Source organism: Coffea eugenioides, chromosome 1 (genome assembly GCF_003713205.1).
Source record: "Coffea eugenioides isolate CCC68of chromosome 1, Ceug_1.0, whole genome shotgun sequence".
Classification (NCBI taxonomy): domain Eukaryota; kingdom Viridiplantae; phylum Streptophyta; class Magnoliopsida; order Gentianales; family Rubiaceae; genus Coffea; species Coffea eugenioides.
This window is the reverse complement of record NC_040035.1, coordinates 42,654,473-42,668,588: the sequence shown is the minus strand read 5'-3', so window position 1 is coordinate 42,668,588 and position 14,116 is coordinate 42,654,473. Positions and strand designations below refer to the sequence as shown.

At 36.6% G+C, this 14,116-nt stretch overlaps 1 protein-coding gene across 1 annotated transcript; it reads left to right on the top strand.

The window, feature by feature from the left end:
- Positions 1–216: 216 nt before the first annotated feature.
- LOC113763127 (AP-2 complex subunit alpha-1-like) lies at positions 217–12,930 on the top strand. The gene is made up of 27 exons (XM_027306859.1): positions 217–654; positions 3,054–3,185; positions 4,130–4,255; positions 4,349–4,411; positions 4,489–4,586; positions 4,669–4,876; positions 5,777–5,848; positions 5,957–6,049; positions 6,698–6,799; positions 7,027–7,124; positions 7,680–7,761; positions 7,920–8,008; positions 8,337–8,442; positions 8,523–8,588; positions 9,075–9,181; positions 9,264–9,368; positions 9,458–9,578; positions 9,748–9,927; positions 10,029–10,247; positions 10,622–10,702; positions 10,798–10,962; positions 11,058–11,144; positions 11,318–11,443; positions 11,533–11,613; positions 11,712–11,783; positions 12,120–12,199; positions 12,302–12,930. Exons 1-27 carry the CDS (start codon positions 523–525, stop codon positions 12,447–12,449), a joined length of 3,039 nt encoding a protein of 1,012 aa, XP_027162660.1. The 5' UTR covers positions 217–522; the 3' UTR covers positions 12,450–12,930.
- Positions 12,931–14,116: the final 1,186 nt, after the last annotated feature.

Below are 14,116 nucleotides of genomic sequence, written 5' to 3'. Positions count from 1 at the left end.
CCGGATCCACATCCTTCTGGTTCTTTTCCAGTCAACAAGCTTTAAATTGGGAACTAAAAACCAAACCCAAAAATAAAAATAAAAATCGAGTTTTAAATGTTAATGCTATAGCGGAGTCAATAAATAAAAAAATTTAAAAATAAAGCGAAATGATGGCGTCATTTGCTGTAAAAAATTGTAGTATACTAAAAAAAAAAAAGAAAAAAAAAGTCGTCTTTCTTCCTCAGCCTATCTATCGGGCCCCGACGGCTCTTTCCAAATTTTCTCCTCAGTCCACCTCTGTCTCTCTCTAGATCACGCCTCCAAACACCCACTGTTCTCTCTCTATTTGTAAATTCAAACCCTAAACATTATTTTTCACTTTCAGCATTTTGATTTTTACTCGGTGAATTCCACCTGGAATTTTGATTAGATGCATTCATTTTGAAGAAACCAAAGCAGAGGATTAAGATCTTTCAATTGTAACCGGACCAAGCGTTTTGAGTTGGATCTGGACCGGAGTTGTGATCGGACCGCTTGGAGATGGCGTTGTCTGGCATGAGAGGGCTGTCGGTGTTCATCAGCGACGTCCGCAATTGCCAGAACAAAGAACAAGAACGCCTCCGCGTCGATAAAGAGCTCGGCAATATCCGTACTCGCTTCAAAAATGAAAAGGTACTTCATTTATTTTTCTTTGTTGTAATCATTTTTTTAAAAGCTTTTTTTAATTCGATATGAGCTGTTGAGCTGAGGGGACTGTATTTTTGTGGAGTTGTGTTTAGGTTTTTTTGTGTTTAAGTGGTGCATTTGTGTAAATTAGGTTCTTTATCGAGTAAAGAGGGCTTTGAATGTGTTGGCTTAGTTTAACATTTGTGGAATTTGAAGTCCGAATTCACTTTTTAAGGCTTAGTCGAAATGTGTTTGGAGTGTTTTATGGTTTTGTAATTTTGGCTGGTTTTGGATGCTTACTTTCTGTTTGAATTCTGTCATTGGCAATTTGATTAGTAGAGGCCTTTCTATTTCAGAAATTTTGAGTTGATAATCTTAGATGGAATTTATGTTTGGAAAGGGTTAGTTGGACAAAAGAAGAAAAAATGTGTTAAGAAATGAAAATGAGCTAGCATTTTGTTGGTAGTGAATGCTGATAATTCGGAAGGGGTGTAGACGAGTAATGTTGAAATATTGGCATTTGTGGCTGCATTTTTTTTCTTTTTCGCTAAACCTTCATTTTCTTCTTGTTCTTTCAACACTGAAAATTACTTGGATGAAAGTTGTGATTTCTTCGATGTTATTTGATGGACGTTGTTAGATCATGCACGGCTATTTCTCCAAATTCAGTATAATCGGGAAAGTACTGCACTACTTGCACAGCTTATAACACGTTCAATCCATGGCAAAGACATAGTATGATCTCTGTGAACTGGTAGGAGCTGGGGGTCCCACCATACCTTCCTGGATTTGTGGTTTAGAATAATTCGCTAGTATGTTCAGTTAAGTTATGATTAAGCCTTGAACTTCATGACCTTGTTGCTATATGTAGAATCGTTAAGAAGACTTAAGCATTCATAAATAAATTGCACCGGCCTCTTTGTTGTTGTTCCTTTTCTGGGTGGTGGCCTATAGCAAGGGAAAAAGGTAATCCATGGAGTATGTTAATGCTCAACTAAGTAGTGAAAGAGACAAGTTTTAAGTGGATAAGGGTTAGAAGACTGTACAAGACAGATTGATATTCAGGAAGCAGGGTATATAGTAACATTTTCAAAATATGAGAGATATGGCAAGTGGATGTTTGTGCGTCATTGACTCTGAGGTGACTGGCGTTGTTGTCCAAGGATTTCCCCTAGTAATCATGGTGAGATTCGTTTCAGTTAAAAGTCAAGTAGGCTTTTATTTGGGATTGTGGAAGTTTCCTTGTTTCAAATGCTCACTAACCAAGACCTCCTCTTCAATTTTAGAATATTTTACTGCAAAGGCAGAAGGAAACTGTAGTCCTTGTTTGTTTCAATCTTAAAATGAAGATTAATTTATCAAAACGTTCTTGTTGTGTGCGGTATCACTTTTGCTGACCTATGTTATTTTTATTTTTTCTCTTTTCCTGCTTTACTTATCTACTTGAGCCTGTCGCTTATTGTGGCCATACTCTGATCCTGAGGCTAAAGCATATAGCCATCATCAGCGCAATCAGTGGGAGCTACATGAAGCTCACTGATTTTTGTTTTTTGGTGGGGATCTTGGGAAGGTGATGTCTTTGAAAATTGATTTTTCAAAATTACAGTTGCAATTACCATGGCCTGAGCTACTTAAACAAAGTTTTGTAGCCTAATCACTGTCCATCAGCAGCAATGCTTAGGTAAAGTTATCAGAACTCAGCCTTATGTATTTCTTCTCAATGAACCTTCATGTCTTGCAATCATCTCCTGTCCTTGGTTGAACATGCAGTGAAGTTACTTCATTGTCTAACAATGTCCCAATTCACCATGTTGCGAGACCATAGGGGGCCGTTCTGGTGCAAACTGTAACAAATCGGTGCCCTATGCCAACAACTTTTGTAGCCCAAACTACTGATGTGATCTCCTGGTTATTTGTTTGATCTTGATCCTTCATTTGTTGCAGAATTAGAAATTTCAATTGCGTAAACCAAGTTGTGAGTAGTACGCGACCCAAAATCGTTACAAATTCTTTAACCAATCCTTAGATATATGAAGTTGAACAAACTGTTCAGTTATGACAAGAGCTCTGAGTAATGGACTTCCTTAGGGTGTTATTGCAGAAACGAAATTGTCTGCAATTTTTTTTTCTTACTTACAATTTTCGGGGTGTCTCTTATGGCCAGTTTTTATTTGCTAAACTTGGAGTTTGTAGCTTCCCTTGGGGCTGGTCAAGTTTAATATTTTTTTCAGAAATTTTTTTGTCAGCAACATTTTTCAGCATATTGCTCTGCTTGTCATTTTGGCATTCATATTGCTTGCAAATTTTGTTATATTCTGCGAGATCAAAATTTTCAACTGTATCTTAGAGATGAGTCTGATTTTGGTATTGTATGAGTTTTTTTACATATGTTTTGTTCACTACAGGGTTTGACTCCTTATGAGAAGAAGAAATACGTCTGGAAAATGCTTTACATATACATGCTTGGTTATGATGTGGACTTTGGTCACATGGAAGCCGTTTCTTTAATATCTGCTCCCAAGTATCCTGAAAAGCAGGTACCTGATGACCTCAGTTTTTGATAACACAATGCAATGATCTTGTCTTGTAATGCTAGTATTGTTACTTTTGGCAATAAGGTTTCAATCAATTGCTCAGAACCCAACTACGTTTGATTGCAATCAACTTAAATAAGCTAGTCGTTCACTACAATACATGTGCTGGATAGTTCTTATTGCATGTTTGATAATTATTTTGCTATGCTATATTTCTTGTTGCTTACATGCACTAAAATAGATTCTGTGTGAGATAGATGACATTCATTAAAAACTGGATCCTGTCAACTCATGACGATTATCTCATGTTAAGCATGCATCTAAAAAGTTTTGAATTTGCTGCAGCACTTTACATTTTTTTTCATTTGTTATATAGATGTGCTTTTTCCATCCTTATGCAGTACTTGTAATAATTGATGGAATCAAACTATAACTATTGGTTTTGAAATGATTTAAACTTTATTGCCAATTGAATGCAACAATCAGTTGGAGGACTAAGAACTTTTGATTTTTGGATTTGTTCTTGGATGCCTTGTGCCAATGTTATGGACAGTCGTTTGCTACACCCATTGAACCAGTAAAATTATCAAATGCTGAGCGGATGTTGCTTGTGACTTTGTTTAGTAAGCTTTCTGGCACATTGTGAGGTCAAAGCAGCAGCACGAAAACAGGTCCATTATAAAATCTGGAAATAGTCAGCGAATTTTGTTTGAATGTTCAAAGTTGATTCTGTAATATGCGTGCAATAGGGATGTTGATGTCTTTTTGAATTTAGCTCTTGCCTGGCAAATGTAGAAAAATTCCCCCTAATTTGTTAAATAGATGCTTTAGGGTATCCTTCATAGGATTTATTTACTGCTTACATTCATGAACTTTTCTACATTTGGTTCTGCTTTGGGACAATGATGTTATTGTGGGAATGTTCGACTGACTCGATCTGGCTGCAGGTTGGGTACATAGTGACATCGTGTTTGCTTAATGAGAATCACGACTTTTTGAGATTAGCTATTAATACAGTGCGGAATGATATCATCGGTAGAAATGAGACTTTCCAGTGCCTAGCACTGACTCTGGTATGGTTATAGACCTTTCTAGATAATTAGCAAATTTCTTTTATTCTTTTTTCGTTTTATTTTTGTTATGTCTTTATTTGTTGCCTTGTACAGGTCGGAAATATTGGTGGGAGGGAGTTTGCTGAATCACTTGCACCTGATGTTCAAAAATTACTTGTAAGCAGACAGTTTCTTGACTTTTGTTTGAGTACTAATGAGTTGAATATTTTTGTTGACAGTTTCTTTCCCTTCAGCTATCCAGTAGTTGCAGGCCCCTTGTGAGGAAGAAGGCTGCTTTATGTCTCCTACGCCTGTTTAGAAAAAATCCTGATGTTGTGAATGTGGATGGCTGGTAATTAGTATAAAATTGTAGACATATTTGATGGATAATTGTACCATTGCAAATTTGATAAGCTATTTGTTGTTATTATCAGGTCAGATCAAATGGCACAACTGTTAGATGAACGTGATTTGGGTGTCTTAACATCTTCAATGAGCCTTTTAGTTGCCTTAGTGTCGAATAACCATGACACATACTGGAGTTGTCTGCCAAAGTGTGTTAAAATTTTGGAAAGGCTGGCAAGGAACCAAGATATTCCACAAGAATACACTTACTATGGTATTCCATCTCCCTGGCTTCAGGTCTGTATGCCTTTTCTGTTAAACTCTGAGTTAGTTGTTAGGGCTGCAATACTGTAAATAACTCATATTGAATGGTTAACTTGCATTTATTGTTTCTTGAGTCCAAGATTTTGGATTTGAGCATAATTCTCAACAGAGAACTCCATCTTAAACTGTAAAGATGTAAATTCAGTTGTATTGGATCCTTTTTTAATTTGGACAATTCAGGTGGAGCATAATTCTAGATTTTAGAGGACTACAAATTTGTGAATCCCAAAAGTGCATGGATTATAATTTCAAAGCTGGAACTAATTGATTTGAGGGGTTAATCTTGGTGCATTTATTAAAATCACATTATTGGAGTTGAATTGAGCATACAAGGGAAATCATGTTACTCGCAGGAGAAAATCCTTTGGTAGGTATAGCGCAGAAAATTTTCTTTGATGGGCTTTCTTCTTTTGTATTTCAACATATTCTGGTGTGTGTCAGTAAGTACCATGAAACTTGTCTGTGCATAATACTTTTTGCAGGTTTCTATGGTGAGCCTTCATAAATCAAGACACGTTTACAGAAATTGCTCTTACAATTAGCAACAAAAATTATGATTTAGGACTTTTTTAGAAATGATCTTAAATCTTAAATTATCTGAAAGTTCTTAGGTTGAACGAGATTGATTTACAGGATGAACGGGTACGCACTTAGAGAGAAGCAGTTATAGAATGTAGAAGGGTATTCTTTGATGTAGTTTAGTTGCCATTGCATCTTGCATAATTTTGTGGTGTGAATGGATTTGGAAAAAGGAAAAAAGTGGGTGATTATATCAATTCAATTTTTTTCATCAATTAGTATCATGCAATATATTTCTTTAAGTGACGTTTTAAATTGTTAGTTATGTTTAATAATCACTATTACATGATCCAGGTTAAGACAATGAGGGCTCTTCAGTATTTTCCTACTGTTGAAGATCCAAACACTAGAAGATCATTATTTGAGGTGTTCTTCCTTTACAAATGAAGTTTTTGATGGTTTCTTCACTGAATCTTATATCCCAGTGTATTACTTGTTATTGGATATGATGTTTGATTTATCTTGGTTAATTAGGTTTTACAACGGATACTCATGGGAACTGATGTAGTGAAAAATGTCAACAAGAATAATGCATCCCATGCTGTGCTTTTTGAAGCCCTTGCTCTTGTAAGTTACCATTGAGTGTGTTGTACTGTAGTTAGTGATCATTTGTTTTAGGATTCTTTTGATGGGTAGATTTTTCAACAGTAAATTTGAGCCAAGAGGCCGATTGATTTGCATTATTTCCATAGTTTCTTTTGGAAGAATTATAATTACTGCTTGAGATATGTTTGAGATTGAGCAATATGAGTGGAAAGGTAATAGTGTCAGTTAAATTTCCTTTCCTACTGCAAGTACAAAATTTGAGAAGTAATTGATTTTCTGAATTTGGATTTAGTATCAAATGAGTAAAAAAACAAGTATGAACATTTAGGTTTTGAGCTATACTGCTGTGGAATTTTTTTCTTGAAATGTCTCATAAAAAAAAGAATCTTATTCTTATTTGCTCTTTATGTTTCCTGGCTAGAATGAATAGACTTGGTAGTTGTGTCATGATATTTCAAGAGACTTTTAGGCAGAATTCTGAACTTGATATATCATTGCAAATATGCTGTTTAATTGTATCTCAGTTATAGCCATTGCTTTCTTAAATGTGTTAAGGTTGCTCTAGAAAACCATGCTGCAACTTGTTTTGAACCAGTGGTTCGTTTCAAACTATTTCATCTATGCACATACTTAGTGGTATTTTTCCAAATTTTGTCATCTTTTATTCAGGTCATGCATCTTGATGCTGAAAAAGAGATGATGTCCCAGTGTGTTGCACTGCTTGGGAAATTTATTGCTGTGCGTGAGCCAAATATTCGATATCTTGGCTTGGTAAGTTGTTCCTTTCCGCTTTCTATGCACTGAAGTCTCTGATGTCCTACCCTTCTTCCTTCCTGCTGTTTTTGTATTGTCCTATATACTTCTGCTGCTTAAATAGGTTGTTTGCATTGTCCTAATAAGTGATGTTTAGAGCCTGCAGATGTGGCCCATCCACTCTCATATTAGAAAGTTTGAGATGGTGGCACTGACCTGGTTACTTTCTTTGTTCTGTGACACAGGAGAATATGACGCGGATGTTAATGGTAACAGATGTACAGGACATTATAAAAAGACATCAAGCCCAGATCATTACCTCATTAAAGGATCCTGATATCAGGTAGATGAAGTACTTTGTGTTCTTCTGTGGAATTTCCCTTGTGGTTCTCTTTTCTAACAGCTGCACAATAGGTAACTGAAGGCATGTAGAGTGAGATACATGGTCGTATCATGTAAGAAATATTTTCACGTGTAATATACAAGGTTGGTTACCTAGAACTTAAGATACTAATTCAAAGAAATAAGAAATTTTCACTGGATGCCGGAGCTTCTTTATTTTGCTAAAACATCAGTAGGTTACTATTAAGGTCTTTCAGTACAATATTTTTTTTCCTGTGAGATTGTTTTTGTGTGTGTGTGTGTTTGTGGGGTTTTTTTTTAACATGTATACATTGGAGTGTTAAGCCATCCGCTAATTATCTCTTTTTTTTTTTTTTTGGGTAAGTAAGGTTTTAGTAGTACCCAATGAAAATATAGAATTAATAGGGGGCGGACCCGAGGCACAAAACAAGTGATGATGAAACACAAATTATATCACACCACAAGTCTCTCACAAACTAAATACAAAAATCTGTTATTTATCTTTCTTATGATTGACTCTTATTCTTATCAACAGCATCCGAAGGCGTGCACTTGATTTGCTATATGGCATGTGTGATGTTTCCAACGCAAAGGACATAGTTGAAGAATTATTACAGGTATATATCTATATGTATGTGTGTATATATATATATATATATGCTGGACCAAGCACTGCAGATGTCCCGTCTAGCTTCTAAATTATTATTCGTATGTAGTTGCTTTTGTACTAATGCAAATGAAGTTCTTTCCCGTGCTAATGTTTATCTGTTTTCAGTATCTCAGCTCTGCAGACTTTGCTATGCGTGAAGAATTGTCACTAAAAATTGCAATTCTATCGGAGAAGTTTGCCCCTGATTTGTCATGGTATGGAAATGTCTCCAAAGATAAATACATATTTTGCTATCAAGCTTAGTCATTCTACTTGGTTGATTTGGTGTATGCTTGAATTGCAAATTCTTGGGTGGGATTGGTATTCTTAGGAGCTTCAAGTACTGTAATTTGCACAAATTTTGAATCTAACAAGTAGTAGTAGGAAACTCAGGAACTTCGAGTACTATAGTTTGTAGGCTTTCAAGTCCAAAAAGTCGGTATGGGATTTGATCCGTCCATTCATTCAAAGACCAACCTAAACAAATATTCAGTAACCTAGTAATAGAGTCCATATGTAATGCTTTTCACTTTTCACTTGTAGGTATGTGGATGTCATCCTTCAGTTGATTGACAAGGCAGGGGATTTTGTCAGTGATGACATTTGGTTTCGTGTGGTGCAGTTCGTTACGAATAACGAGGATTTACAGGTAACGAGGGTAGCTCTTTTCTGGATTTATATAATTTAAATCTTCATACGAGTAACCTATGTCTTTGTATTGTTTATCAGCCTTATGCTGCACTGAAAGCCAGAGAGTATCTTGATAAGCCTGCTGTTCATGAAACAATGGTTAAGGTTTGTTCCCATTGCCTTCAAATTTGATTAACAGGAATATGATGATCATTTACAATGCCTTCTAGTCTTGGTTTCCAAATAGCAAAATCATGTCGATCAACGCAATGGGTAGTCTTTTGGGGAGAATAAGCATATATATATGTACATTGTATGTACTTTGTTTATGCATACATAACAGAGATGTAAATGAACATAGTTCTTTTATCTATCAGTTTCACTTACTCTATCTAATTATGCCTGCTGATATTTTCTATTATCAGAGATTCTACTAGATCAATTTCCCATTTGAACATTTTTATAGAGCTTCATGTTAATGACATGCCAAGCATTCTGCATATTACTTGTTGATCTTCAAGGAGGAAAATCAATTAGCAGAATTTGATTTTGTGGTGCTTTTTATTTTAATGCAGTCAACTGATAAAGTAGACTCCACTTGGCCTTTCTGAATACTGAGTTTCCTGTAATTCTGAATTTTTTTTGGAATAGGTAAGTGCATATATTCTTGGAGAGTACAGCCATCTTCTGGCTAGACGGCCTGGATGTAATCCAAAAGAAATTTTCAGTGTCATGCATGAGAAGCTTCCTTCTGTTTCGTAAGGATTTTGGGCTTTGTTGTCTTTCATTCTCAGTATTTGTTCATTGCTATCCCTCCCTCATTTCAATATGTTTGTTCAGGACTCCAACAGTTTCTATTCTTCTTTCATCATATGCAAAGATTTTGATGCACACCCAACCACCTGACCCGGAGCTACAGTCTCAAATCTGGGCAATATTCAACAAGTGAGATAATTTCACGTTTTAATTTGAAATTCATCCAGTGAATGACTTAATTTCTTCAATGTCACTGGCACATTTTAACATACTTTCAGATATGGAAGTTGTATTGATGTTGAACTACAACAGCGGGCTGTTGAGTATATTGAACTGAGTAGGAAAGGTGCAGCTTTGATGGATATATTAGCTGAAATGCCAAAGTTCCCTGAGCGACAGGTGTGCATTTGAGATTCTCATTTATTCTCCAATTGTCTGTTTCATCAATTACAGCAATCAGCATTGTGGAAGAAGCACTCTTTGACTTGATTTTCACTTTAAAGTTGATTATTGTATTATTCTGATCCATGATTGATAAAAATTGTGGTGATGTTTTTTTGTTATGCAGTCTGCGTTGATTAAGAAAGCTGAAAATTCTGAGGCTGATACTGCTGAGCAAAGTGCAATGAAGTTGCGTGCTCAGCAGCAGAACTCTAATGCTTTGGTGGTGACCGACCAGCACCCTGCTAATGGACCTTCAACTGTGAGCCAGCTCAGTCTTGTAAAGGTGCCTGCCATGAGTAATGTGGTGAGATGACCTTCCCTGGATTTTAGTGAGCCAATTGTTGATATTGACGCTCTACTTCTTCACTGTCACATCAGATTATAATTTGATGTATAAATTTTCAGGATGGTGAATCTCCAGATCCAGCTGTGACTGAAGCAAATGGCACACTCACTGTTGTGGATCCGCCCTTTGAAGATCTCCTGGGTCCAATGGCTATTGAAGGCCCTCCTAGTGCTACTGCTGAAGCTGAGCATATTCAGGCCTCTGGTTTGGCTGGTGTGCCAAATGCAGGGGAGGCGTTGGCTATTGCTCCTGTTGAAGACCAGATGAACACTGTCCAGGTGCTTTCTTGTGCAAGTTGTAGGCTAATATTAGCACTGTCCAGTAGTGGAGACAACATTTTCTAGATTTTACGGTTGCAAAAATTTAAGAATTGGCAGTATATTAAGAAGTTATAGCTGGATTTTTCCCTAGGGTGTAATTTGTGTGAATGAGTTTGTTCTTATTTTAATTTTTAGCTTTTTCACCTTTTTCTTCTGTAACACGCAAGCGTATTTCTCCATACAGATTCCATGTCAAGGAAAATGACTTTGATGAGTTTTTTGTACGTTTAGTTTTTGCAAATGGCATAGGACTTCCTTTGGTGTTTATGATGATTATGTCATTTCTTGTGGTGTTTATGATTTTGAGTTTCCTCTCTGATCATTGCTTGCAGCCAATTGGAAATATTGCTGAAAGGTTTCATGCTTTGTGCCTAAAGGACAGTGGCGTGCTGTATGAGGATCCTTATATTCAGGTATGCTCTCAGTTTTGCAGTTTGGATGGGGCTGCTCAAGCCTCCTTTAAGCCTTCTCTGTAGACAACTGATTTCTTGGGGTTGAGTAATTTCAGATTGGCATTAAAGCAGAATGGAGAGCCCCACATGGGCGATTAGTGCTTTTCCTTGGAAATAAGAATACATCACCACTTGTTTCAGTTCAAGCTTTAATATTGCCTCCAGCTCACTTAAAATTGGAACTCTCACTTGTACCAGAGACTATACCCCCAAGAGCACAGGTTGGTTAACTGCAGGTTTATTTTCCATTTTCTTCTGTGTGTGCATTTCTTTTAAGATTGTTCATCCATTGAAAGCATCTGGTTTTGTTGTTTAGGTGCAATGCCCACTCGAGGTTGTTAATCTCCGGCCAAGTAGGGATGTGGCTGTTCTGGATTTTTCCTACAAGTTTTCGAGTCATGCGGTATTGTAACCCCATAATAAAGTTTTTGGCATTTAAACGAACTGATTTTGAGTATGAAATTTCTAGGGTTATTTATTATATTTTTTTTATTGGGTTGTGGTTTGAAATTCTTTTTATTTTCTCATAATACTTGTGGTATAATTCTAAATAATCTTTCCCTGATCACTTAACAGGTCAATGTAAAACTTCGCCTTCCTGCTCTCTTGAATAAGTTTCTTCAGCCTATACAAGTGTCCGGTGAAGAGTTTTTCCCCCAGTGGAGATCACTTTCTGGACCTCCTCTAAAGCTTCAAGAAGTGGTATTTTTCGCTTTATTTTTTAGTTTGACCATATATTCAGCAATAGTGATCTACTTGTATAACTTGACTATCCTATTCCATTTGACCAGGTTAGAGGAGTAAGACCAATGCCACTTCTAGAAATGGCCAATTTGTTCAACAGTTACAGGTTGATGGTTTGTCCAGGGCTTGTAAGTTTTTCACTTTATCCTGTTTGTGTTCATTACATTTGAATTATTCCTAACTGCATATAAATGCTCATAGCATTAACCTCTTATTTTCTTTGCAGGATCCAAACCCAAACAATTTGGTTGCCAGCACAACTTTCTATTCAGAGAGTACACGAGCTATGTTGTGTTTGGTAAGCCAGTTGTGGCTTTATTTCTAAGAATGGCTGCCACTTACTGTCCATTTTACTGTCATCCTGGTTCTTGAGTGGGTTTGGTTCTTTGTTTTCTCCACGTAATGCTAATATACGTGATTAAACTATTCCAAGAATATGTACTTCATTATTTTTTTCGTCTTTGTTTATTCTATTAGTACCATTCTTCATTATTTTTTTCGTCTTTGTTTATTCTATTAGTACCGTAGACTTTCGTCCCTTTTTATTTAGTAAAGGTTGCTTGTGATTTATTTCTCTTTTGCTACTATGAAAACATGTCTATCATTCTGATGTGATGGTCTGTTGGTTATGCAGCTTAGAGTAGAAACGGATCCAGCAGATAGAACTCAACTACGGATGACTGTTGCCTCGGGCGATCCTACTCTAACTTTTGAGTACGTGTTTTGCTTTGATTTCTATCAGAAGTCTTTACCTTTCAATTGTATGATATAAGCTTGAATTTGAACCCGAAACATGTTCTTCTGGATGATGTACAGGTTGAAGGAATTTATTAAAGAACAATTAGTCAGCATCCCTCTAGTTGCCCGGCCGCCTGCACCAGTACCTCCACAACCTCAGCCAACAATTCCACCCTCACCTTCGGCAACATCTGATCCCGGGGCTTTGCTTGCTGGCTTGCTTTGAGTTACTTATTTCATCATTGAAGAATTTGTCGATGACGATTATTGTAAAATTGATTATACAGACAGCCTGCCCAAGCATCCCAGGAAATTGAGGTGGGTTTCGAACAATACAGTGCAAGGGCTGGCGGGATTCAGGGCTGTACCATTGTATCTGATCGGCTTAGCTTTGTTGGAGTTGGGTTTCTTGGAGATCGAAGTTTTGAGATTCTTTTTCAACCATGTAGTTCTTTGAGTGAGGTTTTCTCCTTCCGGGTTGGGGGCTTTCTTATTTCTCACTTTTCCTTATATATTTTTTTCCCCTTCTAAAGTAGCGAGGCTTCATTAATTGGTTTCTGTATAATGAAATAGCACATGGGATTCCCTGGGGTGGTTCCGGCCAATTGTATCTATTAGATTTGTTCGTGATGTATTTTTAACAGAAAACAGCAATTTTTTCAGAAGAGAAAAGGTGGTGATGTTGATTTATCTATTTTCTTTAGGCTTGTGATCGTATATCTCAAGACGACAAGAGATCTATATACAGCATATTTGAGTGAGGGTCTCGGATAAGCAAGCTTCGAACTTCTTTGTGATTTTCCCTTTACTTCTGCTTTTGTTTGGAGCCTTACCTGAGATACTCATTGGAGTCTTTGAAATTACAAGTGAAGACGTTGCGGATATGGCGCTCCAGGTTATCTTGTTTTTATCAAGAATTCTTCTTTGCTTCTTGCACTCCAACAAAAACTCATCAATGCTATCCTCCATTATCTCCCTTTGCAGAATGAAGGGCCTCATATCCAACTCCTAAATGAAGACTGAGAGATGAAACTGTCTACTTCCAAATCAGGATCTACTATTCCTTCAAGGACAGAAATCTGACTCGATACAATGTTTTGGCATGCTTACCTGCTGTGGCTGAGCCAGCGGCTCTACCACCAGTTGAAAACCAAGCCACTACGCCAAACTGACAAATGGTCAAAAGAACACTACGAGTCTCAGCCCAAGAAAAAACAATCAATCTCAAAAACTAGTTTTCCAAATACTATTAAAATTTTTAAAAAGTACTCTAAAAAGTAGTTTAAATTTTTTTTAATGTTTAAAAAATATCTCAAAATATATTCTAAAAACTCTTCTACTCTTAAATATTTCAAAATATATTCTAAAAACTCTTCTACTCTTAAATATCCCAAAATATATTCTAAAATATACTATGAAAACTCTGCTACAATAAAATTTTTTAAAAATATCCCGAAAAATAGTTAATCCAAACGGAAGCGACAATTACTCCATGCACTCTCAAGATCCCCAGATGGACTAATGACCACAAGCAGCCCTCTCCATATCTATTTTGGCCAGCGCGTACAGCTTTTGAACGCATATTTAAGATGACCACCGAGACAAAATGCCAGATAGCTTTTCTACAACTTCAACCCTCAATTCTGCCGAAGAATTGTCAACGGAATCTATTAGACTAAGTAATCGCCCAACACCAACGGATGTCGGTGCAAGTGAAGAGGCTTGCATCTTTTGAATATGAGGTCTCGGATTCAAAATACATGGGAATGGAAAAAACAATATTAGGAGAACTTCCCCTGCAAAGAAGGTCCGATGTGACTCAAACAGGATTAGTCGTAAATTGTAAAACAGATGCGGATACCTGTGGGTTATACCAAACAAAAAAAAAAGTAA

What these genes read in the sequence shown, in the direction of transcription:
- LOC113763127 (XM_027306859.1), top strand. Translation starts at nt 523, where the DNA reads ATGGCGTTGTCTGGCATGAGAGGGCTGTCGGTGTTCATCAGCGACGTC. An exon ending in CTGATGTTCAAAAATTACTT is followed by an intron (nt 4,412 to 4,488) that starts GTAAGCAGACAG and finishes CTTTCCCTTCAG; the next exon opens with CTATCCAGTAGTTGCAGGCC. An exon ending in GATCCTACTCTAACTTTTGA is followed by an intron (nt 12,200 to 12,301) that starts GTACGTGTTTTG and finishes GATGATGTACAG; the next exon opens with GTTGAAGGAATTTATTAAAG.